Source organism: Protopterus annectens, chromosome 11.part0 (genome assembly GCF_019279795.1).
Source record: "Protopterus annectens isolate FY-2018-M chromosome 11.part0, PAN1.0, whole genome shotgun sequence".
Classification (NCBI taxonomy): domain Eukaryota; kingdom Metazoa; phylum Chordata; order Ceratodontiformes; family Protopteridae; genus Protopterus; species Protopterus annectens.
The window spans coordinates 60,186,026-60,211,624 of record NC_056745.1 but is presented as its reverse complement, the minus strand read 5'-3'; the positions used below and the strand labels follow the sequence as shown (position 1 = coordinate 60,211,624).

At 38.9% G+C, this 25,599-nt stretch overlaps 1 protein-coding gene across 2 annotated transcripts in view; it reads right to left on the bottom strand.

The window, feature by feature from the left end:
- CNTN1 (contactin 1) overlaps positions 1-25,599 on the bottom strand; it is a 1,190,489-nt gene that overhangs the window by 239,667 nt on the left and 925,223 nt on the right. For both annotated transcript variants that reach the window (XM_044087442.1, XM_044087443.1), the window contains one exon: positions 24,064-24,239. In XM_044087442.1, the coding sequence (XP_043943377.1) occupies positions 24,064-24,239 (176 nt within the window). The remainder of the gene's footprint in view (positions 1-24,063; positions 24,240-25,599) is intronic.

The window sequence follows — 25,599 nt, the reverse complement described above, 5'->3', positions numbered from 1 at the left end:
GGGATTTGGGGATGGCCACTGTACAATCACCTTCTTGACAAGACAGGGAAATCAGTGCAACTGAAATCGGACAGATATACGTGAAAGCTTTACTGCAAACAGAACTCTACCTATCAGGAGCCATGATGCAAGCTGGAATACAAAATCTAGGGAGATCACATGGCCATAAGTGGAGTAGCATGCGTTAAAGATGGCACATTTAATTCTGCACAAATAACTTAATTGTATGTTAACTGCTGGATTGGGGTCTATATTAAATCAACAAACACTTAAAAAAGCGAACACTGATTTTTCGACCCCACGTAAGCGAAAGCTTATAATCCCAAAAACTCGGAACAGCGATTTTTTTCCCAGGGAAAAAAAATCACTGTTCCACAAAAAAAATAAATAAAAAATTCAAAACATTACATAAAGTGGGGGGCTTCGCCCCTCCTCACCCCATGATGTGGGGGGGCTATGCCCCCACACCTTCCCTACTTAAATATACCAACTCTGAGATCACACTACAGTGACGAAAACAGCAAAGTAATGGAGACAGCCAAGCAAATTCTTTCCCAGAAAAGAAGTCACTTATATGACGTTTTGTGCTTTCAAGTTTGATCAAGACGCATTTGAAGAATTGCATCTTTGATTATAAAATAGGAATCCTGGATTAGATATTTACAGAATTAGGATGGTTACTGTCCACTTTTTTACAGCTTTCTTAGGATATGGCTGGACAGATATCCTCACCGATAAAGTAATGCTTATCTTACTGTAGCATACTTTGAAAATCATGACTCACAATACTACAACTCACTTTATATAGCCTGGAGTAAACAAAACTCATTACATCACAGGCTTCAAAAATTAAGGTAATCTCAACAGAATTGGTCATCCAGGAACTACAAGAATTATTTGCAGAGAGCAAGACCCCTTGAACCTTCATATGGGGGTGGGTCTTTGTTGTCCATACTGCCTTTCCTTATAGATATATATATATAAATATATTTTATTTATTTTATTTTTTATTTACATTTGTTGACCGGGCTAGTCTAGCTGGATATATGTCCATTTTCAGTGGAGGCCAGGGGAGATAAACTCCAAAGTTTGAGATTAATTTAACAATCAGGAAAATAACATGAAAATAACATGAAAGTAGAAACATAAAACAAAAAGCATTATAACTGTTGTCAAGGTTATAGATTGTAAAAAATACAGTAGTTACAACAAAAAGAGAAAAAGAATTTGTGACAAAGATACTGTTACAAATGACATTCAGAACGATTATTAGCATAATGTATTTTTTTTTTTTTTTTTTTTGAAAAAGTAGGAAAGGAGAAATAGATCAGCGGATGTAAATAAGAGGTAGATTTTGGGTTATAAGATATGGGTTTTTAGCTCTGTGGCAAGAGCTAAAGTTAGTCAGGATTAGTGCAGGGGCACATCCATTGTGATTTGAGGTAGAGCTTAAGTCTCTTTTTAAACAGAGCTTTTGAGGGAATAGTTGAAAGTTCAAAGGGTAGTAGGTTCCAGTGTTTTCCCACAGTGTTTGAAAAAAGGGAATCATCAGCCTTGTTGTTTGCTTTGTCAATATTTACAAGAAGTTTGTGTGCGGACCTTAGGGATTTTAGGTTGTGGTAGGGGTGGATAAGGGTAGATAGTATAGGTGTTTTGTCAGGTCGATTGAGAATTTGATGGGCTATGGCGAGTTGATTAATTTTAAGTTGCTGTTGAAGTTCAAGCCAGCCAAGTTGCTTTAGATTAGTACAATGGTGGGTTCTGAAAGGGTTACCTGTAGCAAATCTGGCTATGTTGTTGTAGGAGTTTTCTAATTTCAATAGGTTCTTTTTTGACAAGTTAGTGAAAATGCGAGAAGCATAGAGAAGGGGAGATATAAGGTGGGAGTGGGCAATAGTTATTCTAGATTCTGGGGTTATGAAAGGTTTGATTCTGTAAAGAGAGCCTATTTTTTTATTAATGGTTTTCAGAGTGTTGCTTATATGTGTATCAAAGTTAAGGTTGTTGTCTATGGTGAGTCCTAATAGTTTGGTAGTGGGATCTTGTGATATAGTTGTGCCATTTTTAGATGTTATTGTAAAGTCCATAAGTGGAGACTTATTGGAGGGTGTAAAGAGAAGGAGTTTAGTTATTTTGGGTTAAGTACTAGACAGCATTGTGAAAACCATTCTTCTACAGAGTTAAATATGTGTTGTGTAAGGGAGTGAAGATCTGATACAGATGTGGCTGAGCAAATGAGTGTGGAGTCGTCTGCGTATTGTATACATGTAGCTTGAGGAACTACTTGGTGGAGGTCATTGATAAATAAAGAAAATAGGAGGGGACCCAATATGGACCCTTGGGGGACTCCAATGTTGACAGGTAGCTGGGAAAATAGAGTGGAGTTCCAGAGTACTGCTTGATGTCTGTTGTTTAAGTAGGATTTGAACCAGTTAATGGTTTGGGTTTCCAAGGATAAAGATTGAAGAATCTGTATAAGTATTTGGTGGTTGACCATGTCAAAAGCTTTGGACAGGTCTAAGAAGAGTGAAGAGGAAAGGGTGCTTTGGTTACGATTTTTGCTGATAGTTTCTGTAAAGGAGAGAAGGGCAGTGGTGGTGCTGTGGAAAGGTCTAAAGCCATGTTGGGTATTAGAAAGTAGGTTGTTTTGAGAAGATGGTCAAGCAGTTGCTTGTGTATACATCTTTCCATGATCTTAGATAAGGGAGAGAGAAAGGCTATAGGGCGGTACTTTGAGATTTCAGTAGAATTTCCACCCTTATGAAGAGGGATAATATGGGAAACTTTCCAAAGTTTAGGGACATGACCTTCATTGATGGTTCTGAGATGAGTATGGAAATTGGGTAGGCTATGGATTTGGCTGCTAGTTGCAAGAATTCTGCGGGTAGTAGGTCAGCAGAGGGAGTACATGGTTTGAATTTTTTGATAAGGGAGAGAATGTAAGTTGTTGGGAAAGGTTGGAAACAAAATGGGGGAGATGGGATTATGTTGCAGTTGGATATAGTTGTGTCTATTCTAGGGAGTTGACTGGCTAGAGTTAGAATTGTTTCGGTGAAGAAAGAATTAAAGTCATTAGCTATTTGGTTGGGATTCTTTGTGTCAGAGCCTTGTGGGTTGGGTGTGATAGGTTTACTTGGCTGTAGTAACTGATTTATGCTAGCCCAGAATTTTCGAGGGTTATTTTGGGGTGTTTGCTGGGATTTTAGGTAATAGTTTTTTTTATCGTTCATTATTGCTTTTTGGTGTCATTTCTTAGTTGTATGTAGTGTTGGTAGTCTATTGTGTTTTTAGTTAAGCGGGATTTGTTCCAGATCTTATTTCTTAGATGGATTTTTTGCTTTGTTTCTTTTGAGAGCCAGGGGGTAGATTTAGATCTAATTCTGATAGAGCAAGTGGGGGCATGGTAATTAAGTATGGTCAGAAACTTACCGCTAAAGTAATCCACAGCTTCATCAAGAGAAAGGTATTTTAATGGGGACCAGTTACATGCCTTAAGCTCATTTTGAAAGAGCTCCAGGTTGAAGTTGTTTTTTGGTTCTGATTGTTCTAGTTATATTTTGGGTAGTAGGGTTGGTTTTGAGCCTGATAATGAAAGTTAATAGGTGATCACTTATATCATCTGGAAGGGTTCCTGTTTCATAAGTATGATTTTGATTGTTGATGAGTATCCAGTCAAGGGTACTTTCTTTATTGTTAGCTTTATTAATTCTAGTGGGGTAGGTGAAAGTTTGTGTAAAACCATAAAGATTAATGTGGCTAGTAGGGTGTTTGTTGCTACAAGAATGCCAATCAATGTTTAAGTCACCTAGGATGATAGGTTCTTGGTGTAAGTTTAGAGATAGCCAACATAGGATGTTTTCAAAGGTAGAGATATTATTTCCAGTGGGGATATAGATACAGATGATAAAGATAGATTTAAAAGAGTTTAGTTTGAGTTTGGTAATAAGAATTTCAGCATTAGAGTTGTGAGGAGGATTTTGGTTGAAAGTGGTAATTTGAAGGCTAGATTTAAATAAGATAGCTACTCCACCACCTTTTTTGGATACCCTGTCAAGACGCAAGATATTGTAGCCAGGAGGGGTCACTTCAGTGTCTTTTGTTGAAGGTTTTAACCAGGTTTCTGTTAGACAAATAATATCAAAGGAATAGAGTTGTAAGACAGCATGGAGTTGTGTTGTTTTGTTATTAATACTACATATGTTGAGGTTGGCTATTGAGAGTGAGTTGTTGTTTTTTTTTTTTGGTAGGGGGCTATTAGTAGGGATTTGGTTAAATGTCTGATTAATAGAGGAGCTAATTGGCCCTGGGTTTGGGTGAATGTCACCATCTTTAAGGGAGAGTAGTAGGGTTAGGTATGTGGTGTCTGTATATTTACTTTGTGGGAGGGCTAGTCTTCTGGGCTTTAGGTTAGAATATTTTATGTGGGTTGTCCTATGATATTTAGGTAAAAGATAGTTCGGTGTGGAAGTGATGTTGATCTGATGGTTTTGGAAGGCAGGAGTTGAGGAGGTAGTATATTTAGTTTGTTTGGGAAGGTGTGATTGTAGTGGGTATTCGTAAGAAGTTAGAAGGAGTGCTATTATCAGAGGTGGAAGGAGTGAGAGTGTGAGTAAGATATGTTTGAGTGCTATGGTGGGGAGTTTATACATTGCAGAGGAGGTTATTAAGTTGTAGTTGTTAGAACCAAGGAAGTAGGTGTGATGATGCAAGATAGAGGTAATAGAGATAGTGAAGGGGAGTGGTTAGAAAAGATAAAAAATGGAGGGAAAGGACACGATTGGTTAATGGTTGGGAAGTTGTGTATGGTTGAAGAGGAGAGGGGTGTGGTTAGGTAGGCATAAATTAAGATGTACTGGGGGTGGGTGGGAATTAGGGGTAGGGTAGGAGAGCGAAGTGAGCCCGCAGGGCGAATGGAGCGGGTTGAGGCAAAGGAAGAGAAGTTAGCAAGGAAACAATCAGTAAAGTAGATAGCTACAAGTTGGAAGGCAGGGCATGAGTGGAGTGGTTTTAGATAGAGGGGAAATCTAAGGAAAGAGACAGCGAGGTGGGTACCAACTGAAAGGCACCATGTAAGTATTGAATTAAACAGGCAGGAAGCTTAGTAAATAGATATAGAATACCAAGGTAGCACAGGGAGAGAGGGAGTGATAGATGGATGGAATAGGGGTGACCATTAGTGCACAGCTCTGGTATTGTAGTAGAAGTTGTAAGGGAGTCGAAATAGTGTAGGAGACTGGAGAAAGAGACAAATTAAGGTGTGAGGAAAGTGACTGGTTGTAAAGGCTGTTTTGTGGCTATAGGACAGGGGTAAGGCAGCTGCCTGCTAAGGCTCCCAGTGACCTTTTGAGACCTGAAAGGGTACTAGATAGGGATCTGCTTTACCAGGTAGTTATAGTCCATGACATACTTTTTTCCTTCCTTGATAGAGGGTTCAAAAAACTGGGAACCGGAGGTTGAGACAACTGGACTTGGATAGGGATTCTTAAGACACCAGGTTGGCTGAGGTAATATCAGGAGCAGGACAAGGAAGAGTTGGGTACTTGGGGAGAAAAAAGAGATAAAAATGCAGAGGAGAGAAACAGGGTTAGCAACTAAGCATTTGAATTCAAAATCTAGTAATAGCTAGTTAAAACATGTATGACATTTGAATTCAAAATCTAGTAATAGCTAGCTAAAACATTTATGACATAACAAGTAGTGACTGTTAAATATTAGGCATGATACATACATTTAGTTATTCAAGCGGTTCACAAGCACTTATAGGTAACAGCATTCAAGAGGTGGAATCATCAAATATTACAATGCAATGGAATGAAACTAGATATAAATGTGGTTAAAAGTAAAAAAGGCTAACAAGGTAGAGTATCTGACAATGATTGAATAATCTATAGGTGCATGTAAATAAGATAAATGGGGGGTAGATACTAAGTAGAAAATTGTGGGGTGGTTGGTTAATGAGAAATTACTGGGGGCAGCACAGACCGGGAGCTGCAATTGTACAGCACGTATGCCGCATATGCGGTCAAAAGACCTTCCCAAATATGGAGGGAGCAGGGCTGATTGTGCTTTAGTAAAACAAGCAGGATGAGGGGAATTAGAGATTATCTCCTTCAAGCAGGAGCTGCAAAGGGTACAATCACAGTCAGCTAGTGCGTACAATTACAACTTTAAATATGAAATTGAAAGGTGTTGCAGTATATTTCAGACCAACACATTAGCAAGTAGAGGCTAGTCAAAAATCGCCTGTAAGGATTTACAGCCGTAATTCGAGTTTATCAGGGAGGTTCCTAATTGTGGTGTTGTCTATAGCCAAGTTGGCTAGACAGCATTTCAGACAATGTAATTCAGGGAGATTCCTGATTGTTGGCGTTGTAGATAGCCGAGATGGCTAAACAGTGCTTAGCACACTGTACTCAGTAGATTTAAGCATTTGTGATTAGAAAAAGGTCACTTTGGTGGCTGGAAATACAATAAATAACAGCATAGCCAGGTTGACTGTTTGGATTACTTTCGTGGTAAAGTTTAGCAAAAAGATATGCTACAGCCCAGCTAGGTACACTGACAGTGCTCCACGTGGGTGGAGTGATTCATTAAGACAGTAGGTTTTCTGAAATAGTTAATAGTTATTGAGCTAGGTAAACTATAGAAGTATGCTTTCATGCACAGCGTATGATTGCAGTGCTACATGAGATCCACACTAAGTTCTCAATCTCACACCACGTGGGTCGCTCAGAGGAGCAGTCGGATATTTAAGCATACAGCCAGAGGAAAACAGGTTCAACCATGGGGTACAGTATATTAAAAGTAATTTACAGTACCATAATAGAAGCAGTAGTAGGGATCAAGGCAGGTATGAAGTAACAAGAAAACAGCGTGAGCATATACACTTTTGTAGCTAAGCACAAATCCAAAGCATAAAGTTTTGCAAGATAGGCAATATTAATAATCAGCCCGCAGTAAGCAGTTGAACTGGTTGACAACCATGCAATTAGTCCAAGCAAAGTAAAAGCCAGACAGTGAGACCACTAGTAGTACTTACCAGGGGCAAAAGACGCCAGGGCAGAGCAGACAGCAGCCACAGACCCTTGAAGGGGAACCCACTAACTAAAGGAAATGGCGCCTCACAGGCAAGAGGTATAAATAACTTCTCACGGGATAACGAGGCAGCAGGGAATGGGAAAGGTATGCGATAGTATGCAGGTGGGTGGAGTCAGAGGTGATCAGTATTTGGAGGTAAGCTGATAAACAGGAACTGCAGAAAGATAGGGGGGGGATTAAGAAAAACGAGAAAAGGAGGAGTAGGATTGGAGAGGAGAGAAATGGCAGTACAAGAAAGGTATCTATAGATAGCGACAGAAAAGGTGTTCAATAGCTAGAAGCAAAGGAAGAGAAGTTAGCGAGGAAACAATCAGTAAAGTAGGTAGCTACAAGTTGGAAGGCAGGACATGAGTCGAGAGGTTTTAGACAGAGGTGAAATCTAAAGAAAGAGACAGCTAGGTGGGTACCAACTGAAAGGCACCATGTAAGTACTGAATTGAACAGGCAGGACGCTTAGTAAATAGATATAGAATACCAAGGTAGCACAGGGAAAGAGGGAGTGATAGAAGGATGGAAGAGTGGTGACCCCTAGTGGACAGCTCTGGTATTGTAGTAGACATTGTAAGGGAGTCGAAATAGTGTAGGAGACTGGAGAAGGAGACAAATTAAGGTGTGAGGGGGTGAGGAAAGTGACTGGTTGTAAAGGCTGTTTTGTGGCTACAGAATGGGGGTAAGGCAGCTGCCTGCTAAGGCTTCCAGCAAACTTTTGAGACCTGAAAGGGTACTAGATAGGAATCTGCTTTACCAGGTAGTTATAGTCGATGACAATTTTTTCCTTCCTTGATAGAGGGTTCAAAAAACTGGAAACCGGAGGTTGAGACAACTGGACTTGGATAGGGATTCTTAAGACACCAGGTTGGCTGAGGTATATATCAGGATATATATATCAAATCAAAGATAGCAGAAACTAACAGAAAAGTAAATATTTCAACAGCATTCCCTTTTCTGTAAGCATGGCAGTCACTGGAGAATACAGCTTTAGTTAACAAACACGTGTGTTTCAGGCTTCATACAGCAAGCCACATTCCACAGAATTAGCAGTGCAGTAATAAAAACAAGTAAACAGTGCTGCTCAACCACATATTGTCAACAAAGTGAATCACAACCTCATGGGACTAAAAAACTTCATCTAATTCCTCATAATGTACCATTACATCAAAAACTCCAAACCAAAATAACCTGCCATCTGTCATACACTGTCAGCGCTGAGTGAATGGAAGAGGTTGATTCACCATAAACTCTACTGGATTTCTTCCTAAAGTAATGCCCAAGCAGGATAGGCCTACAATGTTAATTAAATATTCAAGCACTAAAAACACAAAAGCCTTGTAGATAGCAATGGAGGAGAATGAGAACTGATCTGAATGGCAATGCCTGACATGATGGGAGTATAACACTTGTTGAAGAAGAACGGATTTGAAATCCACAGATGTTTATTGCTGGAACATTAAGGAGTACGCCTACATTTACCATTAGAATGTTGTTATGAGTGTAAAAAAATGCATCAGAAGATCCGCAGCATTCACATAATACAGATTATCTTCTTGTAAAGCACTGTTTAGAAAATAACAATTGGTTGACAATGTTGTATATTGTATATATGTCTTTCTAAGGGGATCCAGTATTTGTCTGCCTGGAATGATATGGTTGACAGGCCATGATGCTTTGCCAGAGATGGCCTCCACCTGTCACCCCTGGGGTTCCGGATCTTGGCCAAAGTTCTTGCCTCCCCCATTGTGCCCTTTTCAGGCCATGTCCCACAGACAAATCTTCTAACATAACAGATCTGTCAAAAAAGCAAATCGAAGGTCATGCTGCTCAATGCTAGGAGCATTAATCAGAAAATATGCTCACTGGAGGCTCTCCTCACACTGGAAGATGCCGATGTCTGTGCAGTCACAGAAACTTGGCTCAGGGATGTAGAGAGTACCCCTGCCTTACCAGGCTATACCTCATTCCACACTTTCTGACCCCAAAATGAGGTTAGAAATACTAAGGGTGATGGAGCCTCTATCTTCATTAAGGACAGACACCTCCAGACTGGTTTACTAACTGAATTACTCCAGGTGCAACTGACAGTTGGCAAGACACCCATCCAAGTTATAGCCAGCTATAGACCCTTCTCCATGTCTCAGCACACCCACACCTCCTACCTGGACCTACTTGACTCCATCAAGGTACCCCCCTAACACCCTGTTCCATGGTGACTTCAACTACCCAACCATAGACTGGGTGAACTATTCCTGCACTAATACACTCACCCAATGATTCCTTGACTTCATCAGTTCTAACACATTAGATCAGCTGGTCCTACCCCCCAACAAGGGGAGATAACATACTGGACTTGGTTCTCAACAACATGGGTGACTACTGCACCACTCCCATAGTATGTTCTTCCCTGATGAGATCAGATCATCAATCTGTCTCATTTAAAGTTTCTAGCCCACCCAACTCCTCCCCAGCCATAACCAGACTAAAAAACTTCTCAAAAGCAGACTACAACCTCCTAAGGGAGGGTATCAGTAGCTTCACACCACCGCCCCCATCAGAGAATGCAGACAACTATGCTGAACAGTATGCCAGTGCAGTATACAAGCACCTGTACAACTGCATGGACTCAGCCATACCCAACAGAACTAAAATGTGCCCCTCAGGGAAACACAAACCTGTCTGGTGGACATCCTCTATTAACAGGCTTTACAACAAAAGGAAGATACTGTTGTCTAAGGGTAAAAAGGAACAAATTTCAAATTGGAAAAACTCCCTCCTCTGCATCAGCAAGCAAATTAGATCACTAGTGAAAACCTCCAAAGCCAATTATGAGTTGAAACTGTCCTCCAAAACAAAGGGAAACCACAAATCCTTCTTCAGTTACATTAAGACCCTCCATGGCAAAGCTCAAGTTTGTTCCGAACTAGTACTTAATGGTAATACTTACACTGATCCTGCTGACTTTGCCAACCTGCTGGCTGATAGGTTCAGCTCAAACTTCACCCCTTTATTGCCCCCAAAGGCCCAATCAGCATCCCCAATACTTGTCCTGCACCTCACATCTCCATAGATCAAGTGTTAAAGGCCCGATCCTTGGCAAAGAACACATGGGACCTGATAGCATCCCAGGCTGTATTTTAAACAATCTCCAGCAAGAAATAGCTTCGCCATTGAGCACCCTATTCATCCACAGCTTAAGTACTGGCTTCATTCCAGCAGAGTGGAGAACTGCCACTGTCATCCCTTTGCACAAAAGTGTTGCCACTACTGACCCTGGAAACTATCGCCCCATTACCTTGACAAGTCTGATCTGTAAAGTCATGGAGCGTATTATTATGGATCTCATAAACAAGGACATAGACAATCTCCAGGCACTTGACCCCACCCAATTTGGATTCGTCAGGGGCAGATTTTTCCTATTGAACCTAGTTGACGTCTTTGAGACTGTCACCAAGGCCCTGGATGAGGGAAAGTCAGAATACAGCTTACCTTGACTTGGTCAAGGCCTTTGACACAATCCCCCACTCGGGCATCATCGAAAAGCAAACACAACTTGGTGTTAATCCCAATCTAGTTAGATGGGTGGCTAACTGGGTCACAGATAGGATCTACAAGGTCAAAATAGGTGCTGCCACCTCTGACAGCAGACTTGTCACTAGTGGTGTTCCCAGGGATCTGTTTTGGTACCCCTACTGTTTGCCATATACTTTTCAGAGGTCCAGGCAAAGACAAAGGGCCTGTGGCTGACCAAGTTGGCATAGACTGCAAGATGGGTGCTGTCATTGACTCCCCAGTTGATGTTAACATACTGCAAGAGGGTCTTACAGCTAAAAATAACTGGTGGCAATGTCATGGCATTAAGTTAAATACAAAAAAATGTATTATTGTATCATTCGGCAAAAACACAGCCCCTACTGATTACCACATCAACGGCAACCCCTTAAGCACACAACCTGTGGTGAGAGACCTGGGTACTCAGGTTGACAACAATCTCACATTCGACCATAATGTGGCGGCGGTGGTCAGAAAAGTCTTTTACTTGGTTCATCTCATAAGTAAAGGGATTGCATCCAGAAAAAAGGTGGTTATTACCTCTCTTCACTCCTCCCTCATTAGACTTATAATTGTGTATAATGCCCCATTAGGTATGTACCTCTCAAACACCTGCACCAACTGGAAATGCCACAGAAATACCTCACAAAGAGAATCCACGGCCTCCAACACCTGTCCTGTATAGACAGGCTTAAATCACTATCAACTACTTAAATAAAAATAAAAAATGCCACCAAACCCATACAATAATGGTAAGACTTGACCAGCTTTAATAAACAAAAAGACTCTTCTTGTTTATTAAAGCTTGTCAAGTGTTGCCATTATTGTACGGGTTTGGTGGCATTTTTTATTTTTATCTAAGTAGTTCTGAGTTTCTGCTCTTTTGGGCGGGTTCTTTCTGTTAGTTTTCATAGTTAAATCACTATCACTCTACTCACTATTGTACAGATTGCTCAGGGGTGATCTGTGTCTCACCTACTAGGCAATATCGGACCCCTGCCCTACTAGAGATGCTCCATACCTGTAATTCTAACTCCACGCGCATTACCTGCACAATAGGCCTAAATATGATAAGCAACATCAACAAAACCTGCTGGAAAGACAGGTTTGTCTCCCAGACGCTGCCCCGTCTCTGGAATAGACTTTCCATACATGTCAAACAGAGTACCTCGCTGACCCTTTTCAAATGCAACCTTGATGAATGGATGGGAAACCACAAAGTTTTCTCAGAATTCCACCTGTGTCCCTCACTGACAGGGGCGACAGGTGCTGACTGAAATTTCTTTATTGGGATAAACTCTTGGCTAGGCTTGTAAGGGTGCCAGGGCCATTAGCCTAGTAACCTCCTATGATCCTATAATCTTGTAAAAAATATGTTAGTGATAAAATCTAAATTTCCATGGATTTTCAAACAAAACATATTTCAAACATACTTGAGTTTTTTTTTTTCCAGAATCAATAGTAACTCAAATAAGAATAAATCATATATATTATTAATTTATAAAATAATAACAGAGAGCTTGGCTCCACAGATGCATTATTTTGGAATTACTCAACAAAGATTAATGGCCTTTTCTGATGAAAATAAATGCTTAATTTTTAAATCTGCAGGAAAATCTACTTCTCTTTAATTGAAAATATATATATGTGGAGATTTCTTCACAGAGCATTTTTTTAACTCCACGTAAAGTGGCTTTAATATATAACTGTGGGAAAATTATTTGTTGGAGCTGTAATGAAGTCTCTAACATAGATTGGTTTCATATAATAATCAGGGGCAGATATCAGTTATTGCTAGAATAACAGGTTTTGCATTAATACACAGTTTCGAAGGATATAAATCTGAAACTCAAAAGTCTGTCATCATTTAATGACTTCAGCCCTCAATGATTTTCCAGAAAACCACAAATTTTATGAGAAACAGACCAAAAATATGAATCAAAAATCTAGACATTGTTAGAAAATCTGAACATTTGTGAGGTATGAGTTGAAATCTTACAGACCCTGCACTCATGTAGAATGACATTCTTGAGGAAGTCACTTAAACTCACATTGTACCAATACTGCCTCAGAAAACCAGCATACGTAGATAAAGAAGGCAGTTATTAAATATCAAAGGATACAGTAGCATGTAACAGACGTCTGCATTACTGTTTTTCTTTCTGTTGGTGTCTTCAGTCATAAACTCTGACTCAACAAGCTTTAGCAGTCAACCATGGGCGGCTTTGATTTTATTACAACATTGCCACCTGCTGGCTGTAGCATATACTGCAGCATGGCAAGCATTTATTTCAGAGGTATTCAAGGTTTTGTTAACAAGAACATCCTTTCTACAGACTCCAGAACTAATTACATACATGTTGTTGGGAAAATAGTTCCACATATTCCAGTCAGCCAAGGGCTGTAAATGAGAAAATATACTTTAAAACTAGCAATGTATTGGATCCCATGTCCGTTTTGTAACGTTTTATACGCAGTCTATCCGGACAAACAGAAAGGTAGAGAGATAGACAAGAAGTCAGCTGCAACTCTTAGATACTGTTTCAGTTTTTCTTACACTAACTTGAAGATATCCTCAAAATTCATTCACTACAAGTCAAAACTAATAGCACCATTTTGATTACATCGTATAAGCTACACTTTATGTACTTTTCTAACCTACATTTATTCTTGAAGTATGTTCCTTAAGTTCAGAAATATTCAGTGAAGGTGGCATAAAGTTACATCTGCATATCCATACAAAGGCCTAGAGCTTAAATAAACTAAACCAGTTGTGTTACATATGACAAAACAGACTTGATTTTTCTAATGAAGAGGTTTTTCACAGTAGCCCTGTTAGCACAACTGAAGCTATATAGGTGGTATTCATAATCCAAGGCAACATATATGCACACAATCATATAGCTAGCAAACATATATGCACATGATCATATAACTAACTAACAGTGCCACCACACCTTTATGCAAACAGCTAACACTGTCACCACACCTTTATGCAAATATATTCAGTACCAGTTAACAACACTGATTATGCAAAAGTGAAGGTCTGTGCAGGTATCCCCATAAACTTTTGGGCTGCTGTACATTTTTAAAAGTGGGTCAAAGCTGGTCTGGTTTTATGCAAATTTACCCACAGCAGTGTAAAATGAAGATTACTGTTCGCTGTTTTCAGAATTGCAATGTGAGAGTGAGCTTATGCAAGTCATATATGTTGCTGTTGCTCACATAAGGAAAGCACTGTGCACTATGTAGAAGTTAATTTAGAAAAAGACATAAGGCATTATGTACTGAAAGTAGGTCTGTCCTTATGTGAAGATCCAGACTGGGTCTCTATAAGTTTGGAAAGGAGAAGAAAGGCAGCAGTGGGATGCAAGAAAACAATGTACTCACAAAAGGAAGATTTCTGGAGGGTTGTGCTGAAGAAGATGTAAGGGGAGGGGTACTAAGTTTTTGGCAAGGGACAGACTCTGTAGCTTTAATTTTTATTTTTTCGTGTGTGTGTGTCGACATGCGTGAATGGGCGTTCCTTCATTGAAGGTGCGTTAGGCCGAGCAGCCAGCACATGAAAGTTCACTACCAATCATTAACGGAGACGGAGTTTTTGTGGCGACCCCTAACCGGGAAAAGCCGAAAGACACAAAATGACAGGGAAGTTGGGGATTGAAGAAGGTAAGAAGGTATAGGAACAAGGATTAGGAAAGAGTTAAGGAAAACACACAACATAAAAGATAGACAAGACTATGATGTGAAGTAATTACTGGGGGACACGATGTACAGATGGTCACAAAAGTGGGATGGGAGGAGGTTTTGGAGCATATCTCACTCTAATCTGGAGGACTTTAAAGATTCCCACTGCCTAATTTACCTATAGTGGGGGATCCCTTTGTCATGGGGCTCGAACCTATGAACCAGTGGCTCAACAGATGGAGACAACTGGGTCAGCAAGTTTGTAACCACTGAAGGATGTTTTACATGGGTTGAAGGTGTCTCTCCATCTCCTGCTCAACTGCATCCTCGATAAGGCCCTGTAGTTCACACAATTCCTTGCTTTCCAGGATACACCACACCTGTTGCCCACAGATGTATGAAGAAAGACAATCATGCATCATCTGTCCCATTTCGTAGTCAAACAAAAGCACTGTCTTACAATTTTTGCTGAACTCTTTCAAATATAAATGGTAATCAGAAAAGACGTGCACAAATAATTAAATAACCATAAGTAACCTTTGCATCACAGTCAATGCTGGTACCACTTGGCAGCATTGTTAATGAAAATAACATAGCACAAATTCATGCAGTAAACCTCCCTAATAAATGTTTACTATACACTGTCAGTAAAACACTGCAACAGGAACTTATGTGCCCTTCTTGTCTCCATATTGTGTATTTCTTGCCCTATCTCTTTCTGTCTTTTGTTTTATATATGCATGTATTATTTTCCATCTTATTTATTTCTCAACCTTTTATGTTTCCTTTTCCATAGCTCCAGAGATCCCAGGGGGTGGGCAATCTTGTACCTCCCTGGTCACGGATTGATCACTATCTCTATCTGCATGCACAGGGCTTCTTTACAGGGAAAGGGTGGTGATTCAATGTACACAGATGTATCCAATATAACTACATATGAAACATCAGGTTTTTTCACTGTACAATATTAATATCATACCTGTTACAGTGCAACTGGTCACTTCTAAAAATATTTACCATTAGACATACCAGCCAAAACATTAGTTTTTATCTTTTTCAATACTCTCAACTCTAACCCCAGTCAGAAGGAGCAGGTTACACCTCTCAACTGTCCAGATTTTTGCATCATATTTTTGATCTGTTCCTCATAAAATTTGAAGTTTTCCAGCAAATCACTGAAGATTGAAGTCACTAAATAATGACAGACATTTGAGTTTCAAACTTTATATCCTTCAGAAAATACATGCTATCACAAAACCTGTTATTCATGCGATTTTCTAAGTTTATGCTAGCAATATTTAAAATCTCTCCCTATTTTTCGGCCTTTGTCTCCCCCCCACATTATTTAAGGCTTTGTCAGGATTTTGTGGGCTAAAATGTTGATTGGTATGGAGCAGATCAACCCTGTACCTTGATTAAAGTTGGAAACAAGATGGCTGATGCAACAATTAGACATAGCTTGGAAAATGTGGCACATATATAGAAATCAATCCACAGTCTTCTTCCAGCTTTTCCTGGTTAGGAGTTGCCACAGTGGATCATCTGTCTGCTCATGATTGACAGTAGAGTTTTACAGTGTTGAGTTGCCAGCCCAGTGCCCAACCTTCCATGGAAGGCACACACATGCATGCACTCATGCCTAGGGCCAATTTAGAGTGCCCAATCCACCTACAGCATGTCTTTGGGATGTGGGAGGAAACCCACATGACCACAGGGACATAAGACTCCGCAAAGAAGGAACCCCAGCTGAGAATCGAACCAGAGAATCTCTTGCTGCGAGGCAGCAATGCTAACCGCTGCACCACCATGGCTGCTCCAGAAATCAGTACACATTACAACCTATAAATGAGCTCAGGTTCCTACAGAGTAAGACTTTTCCATGTGGTACATTCAGTTTGGGACACGTGGCTGAAATGACATTCAGCTTCAGAGACGTATTGCTGATGCACATTCCCAGTGGGCTCTGGGAAGCATGCAGCACCATTCCCACAGTTTCAATAACCAATTGCACAGGGGTAAAATAATGTGCATGCCTCCAAGGCACTTACATGTCAGACATCAGCAGCAAGATGTCAACTGGGCATATCAGTGACCATGACAATGTAATGTGCAATGGACGCTGTCATTATTAATGGTGTGTGTCGACCATTAGCCCCTTCATAGTGTCTAGGGAACAATCTTCCCACATGCACTTATTTATTGAAGCTGCGGGCATGACACAATATGCTTTTCTGTGCTCACACCAAATTTGCAACAGTCATATGTCTCTGAAGCTGAATTTCCTTTCTGCCATATATCCCCAGCCAGCTGTACTACAGGGATATGTCTTGCTGCTTATATTGATATATTTATTTGGCATTTATTTACTGGTAAGGTCTGACAGGGTCATGATGCCCCCATTTTCATTGGAGGCCCGAGGACAAAAGCTTCAGATATGTATGGTTAACAGAATAAAAAACTAGACAAGCATAATAAAGTCATAACATTTAAGCACAAAATTTGAAAAACTGCACATTAGTTTGTCAGAATAAAAACTTAACAGACATAATAAAGTCATAGTGTTCAAACATAAATGATATGGAAAGCCCGATAATAAGAAGACCTGCAGCTTTATTTAGATAACAGATGATTATCTAAACATGTGAGCAATAAAGTGGCACTATTTGTTTAATTCCTGGTACTTTTTATCTTCTACAAAGAGACACTGGAATCTTGCCTCAGCAGCCATTTGGTAGTATTTTGTTTCTTATTATTGGCTGCTATTGGGGTATCTGGTATTTTATCCTATTACTGTTTTCTCACCTCAGTCAAAAATCCATGAGAGATGCATTAATTAGGTTCTTCACTACATCCTATCCAAGAATTTCCTCTTCTTCACACAACATGGATTCCATCCTAACTATAGCATAACTACTGCCTTACTTTCCTCCCTCAACACTGCCTATCAAGAAAGAAATGATAAACAAGTCCCAGCTGTTTTCCTTGTTTAAATTCATCTGATACTGTCTCTGATCCTAAACTACTTCAAAGTGTCTCCTCCTTACCAGTGTCTACTGATCTATCACAAGGTTCCATCCTTGGACCTTTACTTTCCATCTTGTCCATCAATAACCTTTCAGTCGTCTCATCTCATGCTATTCTCATCCAATATGCCATTGATGCTACCTTAATCTGTTTTTCAGGCTTCCATTCTTCACAACAGAATTCTCCCCAAGAATCGCTCACATCTATATATTCTTGGCTTGCTCATTCACAATTTCTTGAAAATCCTGATACAACCAAAGTAATGTTCTTTACTCAGAGGTCATATTCCAATAAAATACTAACTTTACAGTGTTCTCATCACTAAATGTATCTGCAACCAAATTATTAGGCATCACCCTTGACAACCAAGTCAAATTGGATTTGCATATCCAATCTCTAGTGAAAAACTAACTAATAATTAGGACTTTATTATACACGTCTACATTTGTCACTACACACTCTCACCAAAGTACTGCCACACCCTACCTCTTATCCAGTCTATTATGAGATTCTCCTATCCTCACAGACATTCAATCCTCATTAGCAATAAAACTAGAGCAATACTGTGACGACTTTGCTAAATTTGTGACCAAATCTTAAAACAGAACACATCATTGCTTAGGTCTGAGAAAACAGATTTAATGGTCTACTTTGTGGTACTTTTCCTAAAGATCTCTGCACTCTGAAGCCACAAATCTTGTACTTAAAAAGTTAGATAAGAATTAATGAGACTCCTTATATTCTACACATTTATAACATATTAATTTCCATTTCGTCTCCAGTCATGCAAATATCATCCACCATGTGATGCCCATGCCCTGGCCCAGCAATCAATGAGCCTCAATCCTCACCACTAACACCAGAGAGGGTATCTCATATACGAGGAAAGGATAACAAATACACACAGTAAAAGTGTGATTTCCCTTAAGAGCACACAGAAATCACAGTCAGTCTGGGGCTGTTGGCTCACTTGCTCTCCAGGTCCCCAATAAGACTCCCCACTGGCACAGCTATAGGGTCCAGATCTCAGCCTAGATGGGCAAGCTAAAATCTCCAGCACCCTCTCAGTCCAACCAGTGATTCATGTCCCTGCCCAAGTAGCTGACACACACACTTTGAGATAAGTTTATACAACCACACAGGCACTCCTGTGGAAGGCTGGCACAGGTTCTCCAACTGTACCCCTTTTACTCAGACTATACGGTAGTAATTACTGCCACTACTCAGCTAATATTATCAGTTACCCAAAGGCCCTTAAAAGGGTGTCCAGTTATTACTGTGCAATATTATTATCCAATTGGTAAGTGTGACTAATCAATCAAGGCTTATTAGAGAGGCTTTGTACAATAAACCTTATACATATGCAATGTATTCTACAGCTTAACTTATCTCTACACAAACCAGCCACAGTTAAAAGGTTTTAAAATATTTAATAATAATAATTAAAACCACAAGACAATACTTAATACTACACAGTCAGTGCTAGTCAAGAGAGTTCAGAGATCACACAGAAATACTTAAAATAAATCAGTAGTACAGTTCTGACTTCACAGAAAAACACTTAGTCTAATCTTTATAAGTCCTGGCTACTTCTAGGAGAAAACACAGTTCTAACATACTACTTACATAAAGAGAGCATAAGGCAGTGCTGTATTGGATATCAATACAAAAATGCTCAATAATCTCTGGTTCTCTCTGTTTAAATTGAAACTGCAGTTCTGCTAAAACATTACATAATTTCACTCTTTCCTGGTTCCCATGCCACACAGAAACTGCATTTACATTCTTAACATCTTGCACCTGCAGGAAACTACAGCCATAAAATATATTCCACATGTAAACTCTAGTAATTATTCCTTAAGTTAAAACAATAGGCAGGATGCTTACTCCAGACTCATTGACTCCAAATTCTAACTTCAAAGGAACAGATATAAAGTAATTTTAATTTCAAAGGACCAAAAACAAATGCTTGACTTAACTTTCTTTACAGCAGAGGGCAATGTTGCTACATTGTTTTAAGTTCAACATTTCACCGTATTTACAAATGATAGAATTATGTACCAAATTCTATTTGACTAGGCTAGCAGCCTTCACCCATCTCTACCAGTCTTCACACACTGATCCTCTCAAAATAAATTAGGGATTTCCTACCTAATTTCTGGCTCTGTTCATGGGCCTGCTGTCCAGGATAACCTTAATCTTTCAATAAATGTTACATTTAACCCCTGCACTTCCTGTTTCTGTAACTCTATTGTACTCTACACTAACTTAAATTAACTATAGAATGTCATTAATCTTGCCTACACTTCTTGAAACCAAGCTGTTTATTTCTCTTTTCACCCCTTTACCAGTTATTCTTTTATTTCATTTATTGAACAAACATTTTACCACTTAAACCATATACTCGGTGATATCCTTCCACTCTCAGTGCATACCTCTTAATATCTTCAGAAATTATGAGCTCATTTTCATCACTGCCACCTCATAAGATAGGTTAAACCTTGGAGGTATACCATCTAAACATTTGTATCTGTTGAACAGACTTTCCATAATTTTCGGCTAGGATCCAGATCTGGTGGTATTGATCGTGTGTTTCTGCTAGTCATGTACAATTCCAACTACTTTAATTGTTTGTTCTCTTCTATTAATAACACCATCCCTTAATAATAATAATGTTATTGACCCAAACCAGATCAGCTGCTGCCGTCTAAATGGGATAACCTGATAGTCACCATCACCACTGTATACTACAATCCCAGAAAGCAACCTTCATAAGCCAATGGCTCCTGATATCAGCCACAAAGCTCCCTTATCCTTAAAGACTTAATATTACTTGCAACCAACATTCCAGTAAACTGTCTGAAAGCTCTCAGCCATGATACAACTAATATTCCATCCTACCAAAATGTTACCTGCAACTGATCACAGCATCCTTGACTAGTTCTTAACCACATATCTGCATACGTTTTTTACTAAGTTAGTGGCCTTTCTTTTTCGGTCACCATTGTTCTGCCTCAACTTGCTTCCTTATCAAAAAAAAGCGCCAGTTAGCAGTTCTGTAATTTATTAAAAAAAAAAAAAAAAAAAACAAGCTTTCATTGGTCAATCGGTCAATGATTTAGCAAATAATGGCTACATAAATGTGAAATCCCAGCATGAAAGTAATACAGTCATGAGATCTTAACTTTGCAGTGTTTTCCCCTTCAGAACAAACTATTTTCCATCTGATGTAAAACATCTTAAAAGTGCAGCAACATGACTGACTCCATAATAAGGCAGGTGACAGAAGAATAAAGATCTGCTTGGCATTCCTTAAAAATCATTAATTCTAAGTAGCTGCATTTGGGTGTCTATTACCAGAAATGTGTGCAAAAATAAAATATGGCATCATATTTTGAGCAGAGGCAGACAACCTCCCTCTAGGAAACCCAAAACACTTTGGTCGAAATAAGTCCTTGAACAGGCCAGCTGATTACAGAATATAACTGCCATAACATACTAATCAGACGCACATATTACAGATCAGATTCAAAGGGGGTAACCAATTCACACATGCGGCTAATTAACAGTAGTCCCTAGTGCATACTTTAAAGATTAAAAACAATATTTTTCCTTCTGCTAAGGCACAATTCAAGATGTACAAATATCTATAAAATGTCCATAGTTATGGACTGACTGGCCTGACTGTTACAAACTAGGAGAGGGACATTGCTATCACCTTGGCCCTCCAATACATTATTAGCCTATCACTAATCATGACATATTTCCAGACATCTGGAATTTGGATACAGTTATCCCTGGCATATGGAAATTGAATACAGTTATCCATGGCATATGGAAATCGGATACAGTTATAAGTCAATGTTCAAGGAAAATAGTTTACAAAGCAGCTCAACTTGTACTGGCCTGTTTCACTCTTACTACTGGCCTGTTTCACTCTTACATGTCTATTGAAGGTAAAAATGAATACACTAAATACATATCTCATTAACTATGCACACCTTAGCATGTACCAACATGGTTTTAGGAAGGTCTGTAATATTCAAACTGCTACCTTATTTATCAGCATTAAACATGGGCCTAGCAGTCTATCAAAACATGGGCCTGGCAGTCTATCAAAACATGGGCCTGGCAGTCTATCAAAACATGGGCCTGGCAGTCTATCAAAACATGGGCCTGGCAGTCTATCAAATTGTCTAAAGATTTTGACTCTGTGTTCCATCCCAGTCGCTCTTTGCATTTCAGCATAATGGACTTAGTTTGAAACTATCTGAAAAACAGTTCTTTAAGAGATTAAAGAAAGAAAGAAAGAAAGAAAGAATGACTTTCTCTGAAACAGAACTGGAAAAGACAAAAGTACCTAAATGGGTCAGGACTTGGAACAGTTTAGTTCAGTAACCTTTATTAATACATTCACAATTTCTATTCCCTTTCTTTTATCTGTGTAGTCTTATTTGTAGATGACATCCCAAACCTGAGATAAGTCATCTGACATTATAAGGGATATCACAGCTATTAACCTAAACAGAATCAGTACTTATCTGGACTCTCTGAACCTTACAGTAAAACAGATGATACGCTGCTCAGTACCCCAAAATGTTGATAAATCTTCAGTTTTAGGCTGTAGTATCCCATCAAAGTGAGCATCTCAGCTTTATTAGTCAGCTCAGATTCCTAGGCTTCCATTAGACCTTCATCTTTCTTTTGTTATGTAAATAGATAATATCCTACTCATGGCTAAAATCGACTTACAGAAGATTTTTGCCTCATATTTTTGGTGTGTTCCTCCTAAAATCTGTTCCTTTTTGGCAAATAGCTGAGGACTGAGATCATGGCAAGATGACATACATTTGAGTTTAAGACTCCACATCCTTCAGAAAATTCATGCTGACACAAAACATATTATTCTATCAACTTTCTAAGTTTGTAGAGCAATATTTAAAATCTGTCCCTATTTGTCCCCCCATCATTTTAGGCTTTGTCCAGATTTTTTGCTCTAAGAGGTTGGGAGGTGTGAGTCATGATTCTAGTACTAGAACGTGATTTACACTTGCAACATCAGGTTCTTTTACAAACTTCAACTAAGTGGATCTAAATAGTATTTGCCACTTTATGGTTCTGTTTACTAGGCGTGAAAGTTGATCTGCTGCACTGTAAAAGGAAAATATGCTTCTATCTGCTTTGAGGGCATTGCTATACACTTCATCTTGATCTACGTTTTGCTTCTAAATCTTTCTCAGTACATTATCCAAAACAATTTTCTCTTGTATTTCAGAATTTGCCACTCAGTGACTTGAATATTTTCTCAACATTTTGTATGTAGAATGCTTTATATTTTTTTAGGGCTACTGAAGTCTGGAATTTTCTGCCACTCGATATTACATCATAAATGTCCTCTCATGTTCAGTTTGAGGACAAACATGTCACAAAAAGTAACAATTTGCTTATGAGTAACAAGATACTGATTAATGTAGTATTCTAGAAATGAAAATTGTAACTTAATGCATGATAACTGAAGTTTTTATATGGGATTTGCTTATTTTGTTTGCCTAAGATGATATCTAAGGTAAAATACTGCAATAATACTGGCCAATTAGTTTTGAAACCTAATATGATTATTCTGATTCTGTGTTTGCTTAAAGCATTGCTTTCTATCATTTGTAATCTAACATGTTATAGATTAAATGAGGAATTGATGTGCAGCCTGCTTACATAAACAACAAATAATATCCGTAAGGTTAATGAATTTAACTGCATATGTATCTCATACTGTGCAGACGATAATGCCTTTCTGTCTGCATGAGATAAAATGCTTTGCAAGGAATAGGAGTAGTTTAACAGACTTTTGTTTAAGCAAATGGTGCAGCCTCATCCCCCCAAAACTTTGCTTTATTCACTTTTACCCAATGTATGTCCACTCAAACAAACATCAAAAGTACAGCTGAATGAGCCAACAAAATCAAAATCATAGTATTCTGTAAGTATGGTAACCTCCTACTCTGAAATCGCAAGTACCTTCCAAAGTCATCAGCTGCCCAATTGCTATGTTGGACACTTCTGACTAGTGTAAGTATATTTTGCCCTAAGACCTGCCCCCCCAAACAAAATTTTATTACAGAACATATTTAAAATGTTGCCTGTCCACAATCGTCTACTTTTCATTGTCTTAGACTGTTGTCAACAAAAGTCAAGTGGCTTGAGCCCTATGAACTATCCTTTTGACAATTTTAAAATTCTGAATAAGCAAAACTGAATCCACCAACCAATTGCTTTACTAATCACTGCTAACAAATGGTACCTCTGGCTGCAAAAACACTCCCTGCCTCACATGTCAAGCTTGTTGATTTTGCTCATGATTTGATAAACCTGAATGAGATGTGAAATATGCTATTTCGTTTCTTTTTTAAGGTACAGCTGAAATGTTTACCGAAGCCATAGTTATTACTTCATAAATTACAAATCCAGACATCAGAAGATGCAAATAACATATGGCACATTTTCATAATCTCACACATGCATGATCAGACACCGTGCAATCAGATATGGTGTACTGTTTAAATACTTAATGCATTATTGTTAAACCAGATTAAGCTTATTTATTTTTTACTCTGTGATTTATGGGTTGCAGAAATGTCAGTTATCTGCAAACTGCACAGCACTGTCTGCTATGAAAGTGAGTTCTAGTATTTAGTAATACTAATACATACTTACCATGATTTTGCGCTCATAGTGGTTGCTTTCTTTGTCAAAATCTATTGGGTAACCATTCTGTGACCAGACGAAAGTGAGGTCCAGTGTTGGATCGTGGGACGCATGACACTGCATGGTGGTATTCTCACCCACAGTAATATCGGCATTTGATGGAGCTAGAGTGATCTTTGTGGCATCTGTATTTTGGAAGATAGACAATTAAAGAAAGGTTTTCTTTTAGTAATTCTGGCAAGTACAACACAGCTCTATCAATGCTGTCAGCACAAGTTCAGTATACAGCTGCCGCACTAAAATGAAAATAAAGATCTTGTTCAGATTAATAGAGCTAAAAACTGGTGAGCAATGTTAAGCACATTTCTACACATTCTTTGGTCAAGCTTTGATATTAGGCTGAAAAGCATATTAATTATGCATTCTTATGGCAGGTGGTGTTCATTGTTGGCTTGTGATATGACAATATTTTAAACATACATGGAGCTCTTTTATTTTTTCATTATCTATATGATTGCTTATAACTATACATGGTCGTTTTTTAGCAGATGAAATCATACCATATCAGGAGTTCCATAATGATAAAAGACATGATAACACTTAAACTGTACAGGAAATCAGCCATATTTTGAAAAAAATACACAAAATAAATGCAACAAAGCACAAACGTCAGCACACTCATTGCCTAAAAACACAGTAGGCATGTCATTACTAGTGTGATCGGTTGTGGTGGAAAGGTCATTGCACTGTGTAAGTAATTTTGTAGAGCTGTAGTACATATCCATGTCTGTACAGAACTGTTTGGTTATTCTTTTCAACTCTTTGATGGGAGAGGCAAAAAGAAGGCAGAAGTGGCAAAGCAGCACATGATGGATCAGTCTCAGAGCCCCAGGACCCGCATTTCGATTCTGACTTGCACTTACTATTTCTATAAACTTGCTTGTCCTCTCTATGTCAGTGTGATTTTTCTCTATGTGCTCTTGCTGGACTTCAGTGGGTACACATTCCTGCCTCAAACCTCTGGACCTTGGGGTTAATCCTCACTCCAGAAATTATTTGTATGCTGTTTGCATTATCTCCCTTGTTCATAGGTTCATAGGTTCATAGATTAATACACGACTACCGATCTGGAAGAACTTTTGCAACCTAGACACATAATCTCAAATTGTGAACACCAATAGGCATGAGTAATTAACACCCAGTTACAACCCACTTCATTGAAGACTTAAGAGAGAAATCTAGGGTGCATTTAATAACTAATTTCAACCTCTTTCAATGAGGGTTTGAGTATCCAGACCATGGGAGGGGAGATGAGTCAAAGAAAGAGCATTCTGTTTTTTTATCTTAGTTGTGCAGTACAAATTCATGTCTACTAGTGGACCTTTACTGTCATGTCTTACCTGCAGTGGTCGACACAATGCTTAACTATTAGTGCAACACCTTGAGCAAAAGATCAAAGAAGCCTGTGCAAACAGAATGTTCTTTGCTGTGACTCTCGTTTTTGCACCCACATTTCCATCTCTTTGGTCTTATTTTTAGTAGTTA